The 15,497-nt window shown below is 31.5% G+C and overlaps 4 protein-coding genes across 6 annotated transcripts; 3 read left to right on the plus strand and 1 right to left on the minus strand.

Annotated features, from left to right (window-relative positions):
• Nucleotides 1–259: 259 nt before the first annotated feature.
• On the plus strand, nt 260–7,044 carry LOC110996776 (stromal membrane-associated protein 1). The gene is made up of 6 exons (XM_022264604.2): nt 260–484; nt 1,897–2,027; nt 2,240–2,418; nt 3,236–3,341; nt 3,431–3,640; nt 3,899–7,044. The coding sequence occupies exons 1-6, from the start codon at nt 367–369 to the stop codon at nt 4,448–4,450; spliced, it is 1,296 nt and encodes a 431-aa protein (XP_022120296.2). The 5' UTR covers nt 260–366; the 3' UTR covers nt 4,451–7,044.
• A 204-nt stretch (nt 7,045–7,248) lies between these two features.
• On the plus strand, nt 7,249–14,980 carry LOC110996783 (sister chromatid cohesion protein DCC1). Of its 3 annotated transcripts, none has more exons than XM_022264611.2 (5): nt 7,249–7,364; nt 12,794–12,984; nt 13,211–14,013; nt 14,275–14,438; nt 14,841–14,980. In XM_022264611.2, exons 1-5 carry the CDS (start codon nt 7,354–7,356, stop codon nt 14,944–14,946), a joined length of 1,275 nt encoding a protein of 424 aa, XP_022120303.2. In that variant the 5' UTR covers nt 7,249–7,353; the 3' UTR covers nt 14,947–14,980. The 3 variants fall into 3 exon arrangements, with proteins under 3 accessions (XP_022120303.2, XP_045484200.1, XP_045484201.1); XM_045628244.1 differs by lacking the exon at nt 7,249–7,364 and adding an exon at nt 12,102–12,270; XM_045628245.1 differs by lacking the exon at nt 7,249–7,364 and adding an exon at nt 12,318–12,432.
• LOC110996782 (protein DENND6A) lies at nt 7,465–10,356 on the plus strand. Its single transcript, XM_022264610.2, has one exon. The coding sequence runs from the start codon at nt 7,673–7,675 to the stop codon at nt 9,350–9,352; it is 1,680 nt and encodes a 559-aa protein (XP_022120302.1). The 5' UTR covers nt 7,465–7,672; the 3' UTR covers nt 9,353–10,356.
• Nucleotides 10,412–12,006, minus strand: LOC110996784 (mitochondrial import inner membrane translocase subunit Tim23). Its single transcript, XM_022264615.2, has 3 exons — nt 11,687–12,006; nt 11,285–11,392; nt 10,412–11,099 (listed from the first exon to the last, which is right to left on the minus strand). Exons 1-3 carry the CDS (start codon nt 11,901–11,903, stop codon nt 10,840–10,842), a joined length of 585 nt encoding a protein of 194 aa, XP_022120307.1. The 5' UTR covers nt 11,904–12,006; the 3' UTR covers nt 10,412–10,839.
• Nucleotides 14,981–15,497: the final 517 nt, after the last annotated feature.

A 15,497-nucleotide genomic window follows, 5' to 3' on the forward strand; every position in this document is an offset into this window, starting at 1 on the left:
AAAATAAGATAAAATAGAGAAAAGTCTGATTAAAATTAAAATAGATATACAAAAATTTCCCTGACTTAAAACTTAACTTACCTCATTTTTTTAAATTGACTAAAGCTATATAGTCCAATTTTAGTATCTAACGAAAGGCAACCGTAGATAAAGATAATTATGTACTAGTGTTCAGGCAGTAGTCTACCTTTGTCAAATAGACATTGACGTTATTACGTTTTGAAGTAGGTGTCAGAGATATGTCGATTTCTACTTTGTCACCATTATACGTTTAGCTTTAGTTTATGGCTTCCTGTCAGTCTTCAACAAATAATCTGAATTTCGTATCCTCCCTTTTTTCTTTTATTGTGTAGTTTTTCACAGAAAATGTCTTCTAAAAGTGAAAAAGATCGAGCTAAACAGATCCAGGATCGATGTCAAAATATTCTAATCCAAATGTTGAAAGACGAGGACAATAAATATTGTGTAGATTGTGACGCCAAGGGTGAGAGGAAATCCTTTCTTTTCTTTTTCTTTTTACAATACGTTAGTCCAACCAACAAGTTGAAGACGATATCCAAAGCTTCAATTTTGTGAATAAATTTAAAATTACATATTCAAGATAATTACTTTGAACTAAGAAAATACAGACTCATAATTTCATGCTATATTCAACTACCTAGTATTTACTCTATATAATAATTTACTAAGACTATTATTTTTTAAGAAAACATGTATATTAAATTCTAAAATATTGTTTTCTATCTTGGACATTGTTGAACTACTTAGCCTAATTTCTCATCCAGGTACACTATGTAACATCTGATACTTAGGTATAAGGTTAATTGACTGTTCAATAATGTCTTTAATGACTCACAGGAGGAAACCAATGATCTACATTTGATCTGAACATTTCTTGATTAATTGTATTGGAATAACCTGTAACAATTTTTTAATATATATATTTTTAAACCTCTGTATGTATGCCAGATTAAATTCATCTTTAGAAAAAATAAGGTAGTCTGGCCATACTTCTAAATTCAAATTATGAAAGATCTAGTTCCTAATTTTCTCTAATAATACCTGAGAGAATGATCTTTATTGTCTTCTATTTCTTAATTAATAAATAATCTTGATTATACAATATGTAAAGTTATGTAAAGGTCTAAATTCATCAATTACTCAAATTTCGTGATCTTTACTAAGGAGGCAGCAACTACATATATTGATACTATTGAATACAATATTGTTCTTAATAGCTTTATTATCATAACTATAAAGATAAAATATTGTGTCTACAGTATAAAAAAATAAAAATGTTACTGCTGCTTCAAACTTTTTTTTGATTATTTTATTCAACAAAACCATTCTAATCTGTGTTGTATTTGATTAGATCTGATATAATATGCAATATATGCTGTCTTATTGTAAATTATAATGATCAAAGTCATAATAATCATCTTAAATTGCAAAAGGTTTACAAATAAGCATAAATAAAACAAAATTATTAACTTGTATTACTTTATAAACTGTGAAGTTCATGATAGTTTATATTATTGAAGGTAGATTTTTAAATAAAAACATAAAGTATAAAATTATTTAATGGCCTATTAATATTGAAACAAGAACGTCCATATATGTATTGCAGTCAAAACAATGATGGGAACTCTTCCCCTTCAGTTTTATAATTATACTGGGAATAATCTCTTACATTGATGAATGAAATCATGAATTGCCTTATAGGGCTGTTATTAGTTATTCAATTACTTAAACACATTCCTTAATTATAGTTCACTTAAGAACTATAGATTCATTAGAATATATTGTACAAACTAGTTCTACTACTATTTTTTATGTGTATCATGTAGGTTTGTATTGGAATTCAAAGTTTTTTAGCCAACAATTTTATGTTTATAGGACCACGTTGGGCATCATGGAACCTAGGTATATTCCTATGCATAAGGTGTGCTGGTATCCATCGGAACCTGGGTGTTCATATATCCAAGGTGAAGAGTGTCAACTTGGACTCATGGACACCAGAACAAGTGGTTTGTAGATTGCTTGAATTGTATAAAAACCATACATTGTTGATTCCTTTATATTTCATTTTTTATAGTTTTCATTATGTTTGTTATAAGGGGCTCCTAAAGTAAAGATCTTATAGGCAAGCAAATGCCTAAATTTAGTTGACTAAATAAAAAAAGGTGTTAGCTATATTTACTAAAAGGCGCGACGCCATTTCATAATAATCCATATGCAGGTATCACTACAACAAATGGGTAATTCTCGTGCAAGAGCAGTATATGAAGCAAATTTGCCAGACTCTTTTAGACGGCCACAGAATGACTCTTCACTAGAGTCATTCATACGGGCCAAGTATGAACAGAAGAAATACATTGCTAAGGAATGGGTGCCACCACAACTTCCTAAAGTGAATTGGTAAGAGATAGTTGTTTTATTGTAGTTTCAATATTTCTTTAGTACTATCAAACCAGAAGGTTGCATTTCACAATATATAGTGTCTGCATTGGTTTAAAATATGAAGAAATATTGAGTCATAAAAAAATTCATAGTATTATTACCAAGTCCATTTCTTAGATAACTAATAATGGTTTCACTTTTGTAATACATTGTTGTTTGTGCTAGTTTTTATTTTATTTTGATTATTTAACTTTATGGTAATGTGTAGTTGCAAACATTTATCGCTATAAAATTATACATTAATTAGGGAGGTACATTTACAATACCTAATGTATTGTAAATGTATTAAATCTCCCATACAGGTGTTAGACAAGCTTAGTTTTGCATAATTTTAATTGTAAAATAGGTTTCTATAATTTCAAACCTGGACCGGTTAGTATGAGTATGAGTGCGCTTATTGGTTATTTGCTAAAAACCAAATTTTTATGTATATTTATAATTAGAAGAATTTATACCTTCCTATCGAAATTTGGCAGCTGGTATTTTTATTAATTATATATAAAATTGAAACTAATAATGGGTGCCTTGTTAAATCTGGCCGCAAATAAGGGTTACCTGCTGTTAAAGATGATGAATAATTAAGGTAGAGCGGAAGAGAGTTAACGCATAACACCATTTGTCAGACGAGGATAGCGAATGCCGCCTCTGCGACACTTTTAAGCCATTGCGCATGCGTCGAATGTTAGTGTTCTCAATCTGTATAGATGCGGCATTTTTTTTAATAATAGTATTTTCGTGTATAACTAATGTCTTGTAAATATAATTTAATTTTTAGGGATAAAGAGATAGATGAAGAACTAGAAAGGCAAAAGAGGAAAAAGAAAACGACCACATCATCTCTGGGACCATTGCCGGCCCCAAGTGTTGATAAAAAATATAATGTAAGTAAAATTATATACTTTTCTAAAAACTTTTGTAATAATTAATTCATATTAGATACAAAATCTAAGTCATAATTATTCAATTTCAGAAATCTGATGTTATCCCCAGTATACCTAAACCCAAATCGTCAGTTAGTCCCAAGTTGAGTAGAAATACACCAGTTGAAATTAAACCGAGTAATGGTGCAGCTGATCTGCTGGGTTTGGACACTGCCATGCCCTCCACTAAACCAGAGCAGAAGAGTACTAATGATGATATTTTCTCAAGTTTCTTCTCGGCACCAGAAAAACCGGCTGAGGTATGTATTTTTTTATTTCAAACAATTCTTCTACTTAAATAAATTATCATATATAACTAACAAAACACCCGGCGCTGCAAATGTTTCGTGAGATTATATGCATATGTCACTTAATTAAAAAGGAACTTTAAAATTAAAGAATGTTAAAGTCTCATTAAGTATAATTAAGTAACGGTTTATAAAAATAAATAATAATTAATATATAGTATGTTTTTTTAAATATATGACACTCCTATAAAAAGCAATATACAATTTCAGGTAGCGCAAGAACAAAAATCGGATTTGAAAACAGAAGAAGAAAATTTCTTCAAACAACCTGCGCCTACTGAGAAAGAAAAGTCCAAACTTACAAAGGACAGCATATTAGCGTTATACAGTCAAACACCTATGAACCAATTTAATCCAGTACCTCAAATGCAACAAATTCCGGGTCAACAAATGCAACAAATTCCGGGTCAACAGATGCAACAAATTCCAGGTCAACAAATGCAACATATACCAGGCCAACAACTATCTGGTCAACTACCTGGGCAACAAATAACAGGACAACAACTTCCTGGTCAACAAATAACAGGCCAACAAGCTCCTGGTCAGTTCTATCAGCCATATATGATGAATGGTATGCAAATGAACCAATTTCAGCCAGCTAGCCAATTTCAGTATCAAATGCCACCACAGCCACAGTTTCAGACACAACCAAACTTTTTCAACCAACCCCTTTCGCAACAGTTTGGCAATCTTAATTTAGGTCAAGGTTTCCCTAACGCATTTCCTAACCCCAATGTTGCCAGTAATTCTACATGGCAATAATAAAAATAGTTTTTTTTAATGGCAATACTTTTTGAACATGGCGTTTTGGGCGATTTAAGTAGCATGGGATCTCTGAATTATAAAATATGTTTGAACATTATAAAACAAATCGAAGATTAGTGCATTGTTATACATAATTTTAAAATCTTAATTCAGTCTATTCATATTTAGTTACAGGTTACAATATTGCGCAAACTTATTTTAAAGTTTATTTTAGTTTGGGAGATTCCGTTAGGTTTTAGTTCGGTCAAATCGCACATACGCCAGAGATATTTCATTTATCATAGACAATAATTTCATTCAATAGATAGAAAATGTAATCTAGTTGCCTTCAGGCAGATTACAATTATTTCATAAAAATGCAGTCCTACTTGTTCAGTATGAGACGATAATGTTCAAATGCCAATGATACAGACATTCCTTTTTGCTGCATATATGTGTCTATTAATAAACTAAACCGTGACAAATGGATACAGAACATGCCTGTTGAAACTTGTCACCAAATACTAATTCTATTTTTTTTTGTCTACCGCCATATTGAAACAAAACAATATCAGCATTTTTTATGTATTGGTAACTGCTTTTTAATAGACTATAGAAGTAATGTTTGCCCAACCCCCGTAACATCTTGCCAATTTGACATCTACTGAAGATTAAGGCATGTGTACAACTGGGTATTTTGTTAAATGTTTATCATACTACATACAGTTTGATCATATGTTCGTGAGAATTGGCACATTAAAATGCTTGTTTTGATGTCTAAAGCAGACTAATAGTTCATTTGTCACATTTAAAAAATATAAATGTATCATTTAAGTTTATTTTTGGGGTGTCTAGCGTGATGAGCACATTTGATATTGCTGCTAACTTCAAGTCATGTCTTCTAGTTTAAGGTGTGTCGTAAATTGTTTTAGTAGAGAATTTATTTTTTTAAAGCACTTTTTTTCTACATTCATTATTTACACAATTATTTTTGTTTTAAAATTATTCTTATATTCGTGGTTTAGCACATAAGTTTTCCTAGAAAAGATAATGTCACCGTAAGTATTTATCATGATGAACGCATTTTGGTGCTGTCAACTTTTTTTAAATGTTTGTTCAGAGTAATGTAAGAAATCGATGAGTTAACAAACTGTTAGTTTTATTATGAAGATTATTTGGCATTGTTATATTTTAGTTCCTCTTGTAGCATTATATTCATAGAAAAGTATTGTGATTGTCCATCTCAACATTTCATTTCAACCTTACTACTAATCAAGGGCGGATGCAACTTTGGCGCCAGGAGAGGGTCAGTCGTGGTCAAGTCAAGAACTTATACGTTTGTCATCTTACACAGTTATTATATTCAATTAAATAAATATTGAAGATATGTAGTAACATAAAATCTGGAAGGTGATCAAGTATTGAAATAAAATCATTATGTTCAATTAGTGGTCCACCTAAGTCCTGGAACCTGAAAAAATATGTATACTATGTCGCAGCCAGCTATTTTATTTAGCCGTTCAATGAACAGCCTAGCCTTTAAACTAAACAGCGCCGTTTAACTAGAGGCCTGAAAAATATTCAGCCGTAGCGTTTGTTACAGCCTGAAACTGGCTAATTCTTAGGTCATTTAATACAATAGAGTGATTATTTTGCAGAAATAAAAGAGTAGAAACATATGACATAAAAAATATTTAAAATGTAACTCTTCCTGGAGTCAAATTCACATTATTATTGTCACTAAACACTTCCATTGTACTTGTTGTTTTTTATGAAACTTAGATGTTTACTAATTAAATTTGAAGTTGGCCGACGTCATATTGACAGTTGGAAGAGTTTCGTTTTGAGAGAGTTTCAGAAAATGGAATTAAGTTTAACAGGCTACGCAAGTGATGAAACGTCATCGATCCAAATCATTTGCCGCAACATCTTTTAGGCCAGTAGTTAAACAGCTTCGCTGTTAAATTGAACGGCTGATTAAGCTATATACGCTGTTTCAGAAAAAATACGATGCTAATAATAAAAATAAGGCCACTTTGAGAAAGCTATCGAAAATCTGCAATATTTTGAGAATATTTTCCACATTAAGTATTTTTATTTCACTAATCTGGTAGCTATAATGTTATTATTGTTTGAGGACTATAACTAATTCGAAATATGTGGCTTTACTATTTTTACGGTTCAATTTTACTTTAAAATGTGGTTTATAAACTAACATAATATTCTGCGCTACTATATTTCACATCCTTTCAAGAGACAATAAAAATGTTGCTTGGGAGCGAGAACTTACAATATTAAGTACTTAATACCTACATATTGTAAATAATATCTGCTTGTTTATAAACGTACAATAAACCTCATCAAATATTTGCCCCTAACTTTTACTTCGTGTTATTTGCAAACTGTATAAAACATTCTTTAGCTAATTAGGGCTAGGGTACGTTTTTTAAAAAGAGTTGTGACAGGGAGCTAATGTGTGCCGTGCCTGGCGATCTTTTTTGTTTTAGTAAAAATGTTGATATAGTTGTAACAAGACTGTCTGTCATATTGGCATGATTTGTCTCGGAACTTGTATTTTTCGTTTTTAAATAAATACATAATATTGTCCTCAATGTTTAGATTTTTTATTTATTCTTCTTAGTGTGTTCTTCTAAGAATTACGTATTGATTTATCTTTTAATCAAATTAATATTATATCGGAAGGTAATAAATCCCTGCCGTTAGCAAAGTGCATAAAATCCCAGAATATAGCATTGTCTATAATTCTCAGTTTATAAATGGTGAACTTTTAAAACTGACAATTGACAAAAACCTAAAAATAATTCAAGTTCGAGGCAAACATTAACAAGTAGTTCATAGAAATTATACATGGTTATTTTGAAAGTCCATTTAGAGTGATCAAAATATCATTAACTTCAAATATGGATATTTGGTAAGTAAACTAGAGTTAATTTAAAATTAATAAGGTCAAAAATTGATGTAACTTGAAATGTAAACATAATTGTGCCAATCAGTAACACCGATTGCGATTCACTTATTGTATTTTCGCGCGCGCAGCCATGTTGACAGAACAGCTGTTATGCGTGCAACAGAAAGTGGAATAGTAGATAATTTGCGTTTCTTCATACTGTCGTATAAAATAAAAATAATGTTTGATAAAACAAACAATCCTTTAGTTGTATAATATATTTAAAAAAAATTACTTTAACTACTTTGGCAATGTTGTAAAATATAAACGCAATGGCTTGTGGAGTACAACAATCGGACGACATTTTCGTTTGTGATGAAGAATTTGAAGCGAAATGGAGCAGATTTTCCGACTGGTTGCATTGTATTTGTGTTGTTACATTCGATTTGGAGCTGGGGCAGGCTATGGAAAGAGTATATCCACCTGGTGTGCAATTATCTGATCAAGAGAAATGTAATATTTGTTATTTAGCGTTCCCGGATTCTAACTCAGGATGCATGGGAGATACTCAATTTCACGTACGACTGCGTTCACGTGCTCCACTAACACCGCAACAGTTGATTTATAACGAGGACAGCGTTTCTACGCTCCGAGCAGACCCAACGCATTACTGGGGCTTCGTTTATTTTCGTCAAGTCAAAGATTCGACCTTGCCGCGGGGCTACTTCCAAAAGAGCATTATTTTGCTTACGCGTTTGCCTTTTATCAACCTGTATTACAAAGTGATACAGCTTATAGCTCCTCGACATTTTGAAGACGGTGAAAGCAGCTTGGAAGCTGCATGCCATGACATAAATAGATGGCCAGAGTTGAATGCGGGTCAAAACGTTCTATTGCCAGTCCTGGGTTCCGTTTTTCAGTCGTATATTCCTAATCAGCAAACTGGAAAGGTTACAAGGTCAGATATTGTGAAACAAGTGCATTCCCCCAATGTTCCACACATAGTAGTATGTATTCAAGATGTCAATGTTTTTGATGCTCTTTCAAGTTTAATATCACACCTACATTTACTATGGGAGCTAGTATTGACTGCAGAACCCATAGTTGTTATGGCCAGCTCACCAACAGAATGTTCAGCTTTAGTCCAAGCATTGACCTACTTGATACAGCCACTTCCATATTCAGCAGAATACCGACCTTACTTTACAATACATGATAGTGAATTTAAAGAGTTTACTAGAAAACAGTTCAACCCACCCTATGTAATATTAGGTGTGACAAATCCATTTTTCACTAAGACATTGCAGCACTGGCCGCATACAATAAAACTAGGTGATTCAACCCCTGTTAAAACTAAATTGAGGAAAGTAGGAAGTATTAAACATTTAGATTCTGCACCGGGGGTTTACACTCAGTACAAACCCTATTTAGAAAAAGATAAGGCTATCATTAAAAAGTTGCATAATGGAATAAGGACAGACCGCCCTTCTGAAGTTCAGACAGCAATGGTTAAAAGGCATTTACTAGAACTAACACAAAGCTTTATGATCCCTCTTGAACGTTATATGGCATCCCTCATGCCATTGCAGAGAAACATATCTCCATTTAGATCACCTCCAGTACCTAATCCATTTAATCCAGAAGATTTCTTCACATCTCTGCAGCAAGCAGGTCCTCAATTGACATCTGGTATTAAAGGTGACTGGATCGGATTATATAAACATTTTTTTAGGACACCAAACTTTAGCACATGGTTTCATGAGCGTCATAGTGATTTAACAAATAAATTACAAGCTTTGCAATTAGAAGCCTTAGCAGAAAGTGACTTAAGAGAATGGTCAGTTGGAAAGAAAGAAGTTGAAATTGTTGACATGATACTTAAACTGCGTGATGTGTTAAAAAATAATCCACCAGTGGCAGACAACACACGAACATTACTGGCTCGGAGGTTAGATGATTTAAATTGTGTTCTTCAAGATGATATGAAGGCTATTTTAAATGCAGCAACGTGACACACATCTTGCTGCACCTCGGAACTGCGAGAGTGCAGCATTCATCTACGGCTCTCGTTTATTGCTTCATGTGTATAGTCCTGCCAAAGTTAAGGACAGTGCAATTATTCACAATAATAATTAGATCCCAACGTAAAAATATTTTTCAATAAGATACTCAAATAGATTTATTTGGAGGTATGTATTTAGAATCATATTGACTAAATTTGCTTGATTGCAATTTGCAAATTTAGTTGATATGATTTTGAATCACTTTAATTATATTGAATTAATTATAAAATGCCAATTTATTTGTATTATCAACAATTATTATTGTGATAACAATTTATTGTTGTACAAATAAATGTGTTAATATAATTAGGCCAAATTAAATACTTAAGTTTTTAGTGTGCTTAGTAAATAAAATGATATTCTTATGAGGTCTAAAATTCTCAATTTCACTATAACATGTTATAGAGAAATATATTTTATACAGCACTGTGCAATTATACTTTTACTCTTAATGTAAGATAAATATTCCTGATAAATTCTACAAAATATATATATATACATTATACAGTTACATTTTCTACTGCCGTTAATTACATAACTGGTGTTAAATCTAGTTGGAAATGTAACTTGAGACAAATCTTCAAAAAGTAATTACATACTGTACCATCATTTTTCACAGAACTAATGTAATGTATTTGTAAAGATCTTAAGTAATTGTGCACTAAAGAATGTTTATTTAAGTATGATTTGCTCAATAATTAACAGATGGATCAAAACTCTACTCTCCACTATTTTTGTGTAAATGCTATAAATATCATGTAAGAGGAATAAGTATTTTATTCTTAATTATATATCTAATACACAACACAATATGACATGCATTATTCTGCTAAATATGGCAGTAGCTTAGTCTGAAATCTTTAGCTACTTCTATGTGTTGATACATCAACCTAAAAATCTCGTTTAACCAGCCATAATAATTAGTTATTGACCAGTGAATATTTAGAGTAAATTATTTCACTACAAAAATGGATGTTAATGTAATTTTAAACAATAAAATGCTGTCAATTTTTAATAAATTCTTTTATTATCTAATTGTGCTACCTGTACCAATATGGAACATATGATTGGTTCAGGTGATAAAAATGATCTAGCAAGCTTTGACATGGAGCAAACAAGTCATTAACTTGACAGATCCCAGAGTGCCAATTAAAATAACTTAAATTAACAGTCTATGTACAGAATTCACAAGTTAGGTAATTGTTTATAAATAACATGCATGCAATGGTATACAATGTAATACCTTGATCTAATATAGAATTTTAAGGAACAATAGAAAGTTTATTTAATATAACATATACAATTTAAAAAATGAAAATGACTTATTCATGTAGAATATACATACTTGTGAAACAACTGCATAACATTATTAACTTACATTTAAAAAATATGGTGATATTTATAAACAACAACCTTTGGGTTCTATTACAGCTAAATCACATTTTCATATATCTAGCTTTGCTCCATATATTATCATTATCAGTGAGAAGGGTGTATAGGCCTGCTAATGTAAGCCCTGCAGCGGCTCCTAAGCCCATTGAACGCAAACCAGCAGTACTTTTATATAAAACACCAGTAGCTGTGGCAGCTATAAAGGTATTTGCAGTATCTTCTTGATCCCTAATCCAAGTTACACCCAGGGCTATACTTGAATAAAATGAAGCTAATATGCCTAGAGTACAGCCAGTTGTTGTGCCTGAAATATAGATTTTTATGTTTAGAGCAATAAAACGGTATTTAGCAGATTTGGAATTCAAATAGAATTTTAAGGCAATATCAACATTTTAGCAATTTGATATATAATATAATAATATAAGGAAATTTTTGCATTACTCAATAATTTTTAACAAAATATTAATTATGAAGTATAAAATGACAAACCTTGCTTCATTATGTAGTTAATAAGCTGTGTTCTTCTAACTTTGCCAATTTGTCCAGCTAATGTTGTTGCTCTTAATCCTTTGTATAGACCAGCCATGCCTCCTAAACCTGAAAGGAAAATTAAATCAATATCATACAATTACAAAGGAGTATGAATCATAAGTGTACTTGTTTACCAGCATATGAATTATGTTATTTTCAGTTTTTGATTGAGAGAAAATTCTAAGTTTATTATACAAAACTAAAGTTATTTTATTTTAGTTGTTATTCTGTCAGTCTTTCCTTATTTGATATCACACAATACCAGCGTAGTGTACAGTAGACACTAAGTAATCAATAACAAAAGTTATGTAAAGTCAATGTTTGAGGTTATGTTCATACTGCATATAATTCATAGCTTACCTGATCCAGTCATGAAAGACATTCCAATAATTGGTAAAGCTACGTTTGATCTCCGAGCTGTTGAGGCCATATGGCTCTCATCGGGATATAGAAACTCTGGTTGCATTTTTGGTATGTAGTTGGGATCAAAGTTTAAATAGGGAGAAAGATTTGCACTGGCCTGATTATTTTGGCTTTCATTTTTATTAATTGGTAATATATCTCCAAATAAAGACATTTTCTTGGTTTAATTCACTAAAATTAAACAAATGTGTAATCGTTCGTGATGAAGGAATCACGCAGAAATTTATCGTGAAGAACTGTCAAATAGAATGTCACAAATATAATATTTAAATATCAGAGATGTCATCGTTGAGTTGTTGTCTATTATTTTTTTATGGACAAGGGGCTTTTCTTTAGTTCGAGAGTTGCCAAATAAATCGACGTACAACGACATGTCAAAAATAGAGGTTTTCAGGAGAGCCTAACGAAAGTTTGAATCTGTCTAGAAATTTATCTACATTTTTACTTTTTGATGATTTTTGAGTTGCTCCCTCGCTCTACGAATACGTATCGCAATACAGCGAGTAAATGCAGCGTTAAATGTACAGTGCCACAGTAACCGATTCCTCAAATTTGTCTTTACTTTCTTTCTAATAATATTTAATTATTGAAGTGATACTTTTTTTGGCTCGATGGAGAAGATGAGAGTGATTTTTTACGATGCACGCGCACACCAACACCTGAATTCGACATCGTAAAGTCAGGTCTAGGATGCATGGAAATTGATAACTATGTTCAAGTTGTATATTCTAGTATTTTTATATTTAGAACACGTGTTTCGTAACAGTACAATTAAACAGTGTGAATAAATAAATACTATTTTTTTTAATCAATTTCATATACGACAGTATATATTTACTAATATTTTATTTATTGAAATAAAATCTTTTTCATTAATTTTAATATTTATCGTTAATCACTACTGCATTTTAGTTATTTTTTCCATACGCCAAGGAAGTATAACTTCTAACGCGTGTACATAAGTACACACTCTTTTTATAAATACATACAAAATAAAATTGTTAGATTTTATCTTATGACCAAATATTTATATGATTTTTACAGTGAAGAGAGGTCCACTGAAGACGTCCGCAAAGTAATAAAAACTGCAAAGTTACACGAATCCGAACTAACAGAGATTACCCAGATTCTTAGATTTCCAGACGCCAGCCAACGCAATAATAACTTAAGACTTATGCTATTAGATAATAATATATTAAAAGATATAGAAGAGGGCAATCCCATTGCATTTAAAGGTATTGTTAAAACTTATTAAATATTTAGGTTATTTATTTTCAAGCAAATAAAAAGTACAATCGAAAATGATGATTGTTTTGCTTGAAACCAAACTCTGTATCTGCGCGATAAACGCATTAATGTAGGCTTTGAGCAATTAAGCCATGCAGTCGATAGATCTAATTTTAAGTCTAAGTTAATACTAAAGAAGGTTTGGAATTGTTTAACAAGGTATTATATTTTCAGGGGATCCAGATGAAAATGTGGTACTGTGTACAGATGATACAACCTATGACGTCAAGGAAGCAGAGACATCTAACAGCTTTTTACTCGTACCCAACCTACTTTTCGCGGCTGCCACAGGTCTCGACGAAACAATCGCAAATAATTCTATGGAAGATTCTGATTCATCTTTCGAAAGATCCAACACTAGTTTGAACAAATCCACCGATTCTGATGATAAACCACCCAGAAAAATTGTCAATAAAGACATTGTTAACACGTTCTTCACTTATTACGAATTGAAACCTTGTAAACCGCGTCTTTCCAAACTCTCGAAGCTTCTAGAAAGTACTACATTTCAGGGTTTAGAACTCGAATATAAAATAGATAAATCGAAATTGCTAGATTATAATGCTATTTTGGATAAAGTCCAGGCGTCTCGTGTAGAATTAAATGAGGAGTTGACAAATATACAAGCGATACAGGTCGATGGGCATTATAGGTTGTTAGAATTTGATTATGAATTTCGGGTCCTTTCTTACATGTTGGACCTAATTGAAGAGAATTCCTGGCCTTTGGACAGAGTATCCAAAGAAGTCACATTAGAAAGCTTAAAAGATTTGGCTCCGTTGTGTGTTTTGGAAGCAATGTTTGGTTTTTATACACTAAAAAGTGCTGAAGAAATGGGCGTCCAATACTATAGGTATAAAGAGGATAAAGTGTGTAGATTTTTAGCAAGAGTTCTCTTAAGAAGTGCCGGTAGATTTAATTTGGTTGAGTTTATGCAAGCATGGAGCGATTCGGTACCAGAAGGAATGACACCAAACGTATGTTTTGTATTTTAATTGTGAATATTTGATGATTTCTAAAGTTAAGGAATATGAAATAGGGTGTGGGTGAGACCCTAGTTCAATAGCGCAAGTCTTACATAAAGAAAAAAAGATTGAAGAAGAAAAAAATAATAAAGATTGTCTTATGCATTGGATGAGGCAATCAATCCTATTTTGTTTAATTTACAATTTTTTTTCTTATTAACTTTTATAGCACGTGTGAAAAAAAATTAAAATAAAATCTATGTACTCTTTCAGGAGTCACTTCTATCAGGCATAGCCTTAGTAGATAAAAACGTCACTCCGCAAGTAATTTGGGGTTTCTCCGAGAATGAACTGCCGGAAGATATCAATGAGAGGTTCAGGATTTTATTCCACACAAAACCCAAGTGGACGGTCGATGAAATATCTCCATACATTCAGTAAGTTACCAGGTTTTAAACACTTGCCACTCGTGGCATATATGGCAGTGTATCGACAACTTCACCTATCTAGTTTTAAATATAAATTTCTAAACAATTTTATTAGCGAATATTAGTGTGACATACCTACAATTTAGTTGATAAAAATTCGGTGTAGTGGTATTAGCCTTTGTTTACTTGAATTATTGAGTTTGAATGATATTATTGAAATCTCATTTTTTCAAAACTTTTAAATATCATTTTCTTAATGTTCCTACATTTTTGACTTAAATTATGTAATACATACCTATTTTAATCTCTTAAACAGAAAAATACTTAAATTTAGGTTTAGCTAAAATAGCTACTCATTGATGAATCTCTATTCATTAAGTACATTCTCTATTAAAATTTAATTATTCTTAGGTCATACGCAACAGAGAAGCTCAACGTAAACGCTTTGCTGACGAAGCATGCACGTGCGTCCACCCAAAATGGCGTCCGTGTATTCTCCGCCAAACACATGAATTAAAATGAGCTAAAATAAATAAAATTTATTAATTTTAGTTTAGTTTTAATGCACTATTATTTATACCTATTTATGATTCAATAAATGAAACAATGAAGAATGATCTAGAAATTTCTAATTATAATAATTTAATATAAATGTAAGGCATCTAACGCTGTTGACTGTTATATGTTTTTAAAACGCGTTATTAATTACTTAGTACAGGTTTGTAATACCACGATGACTATTTACCTTAAACTTTAACGGTATACCATTTTTGTTTTTTGTGAGATGGCGCGCGTTTTTTAGCCTCTATTACTCTATGAAATTTGTTAAATGTCAATTTCATACAAAAAGCTTAGTTTTCTACTTTCTACATACACTACTGTTAAGGCATCTTGACTAAGTTACCTTACCATATTGGTGAAAATTTAAAGAAAATTTAAAACGTTTTCATCTAGCAAGATATATTTATTGAAATGCTGGAAGAGCGATTTGTAATAAACACCTCTTTATCTTTAATAAAGATTTGAGTTTGAGTTTTTTGAGTTTATCAACAAGAAATGCAAGTGGAG

Source organism: Pieris rapae, chromosome 5 (assembly GCF_905147795.1).
Source record: "Pieris rapae chromosome 5, ilPieRapa1.1, whole genome shotgun sequence".
In the NCBI taxonomy this organism is placed as follows: domain Eukaryota; kingdom Metazoa; phylum Arthropoda; class Insecta; order Lepidoptera; family Pieridae; genus Pieris; species Pieris rapae.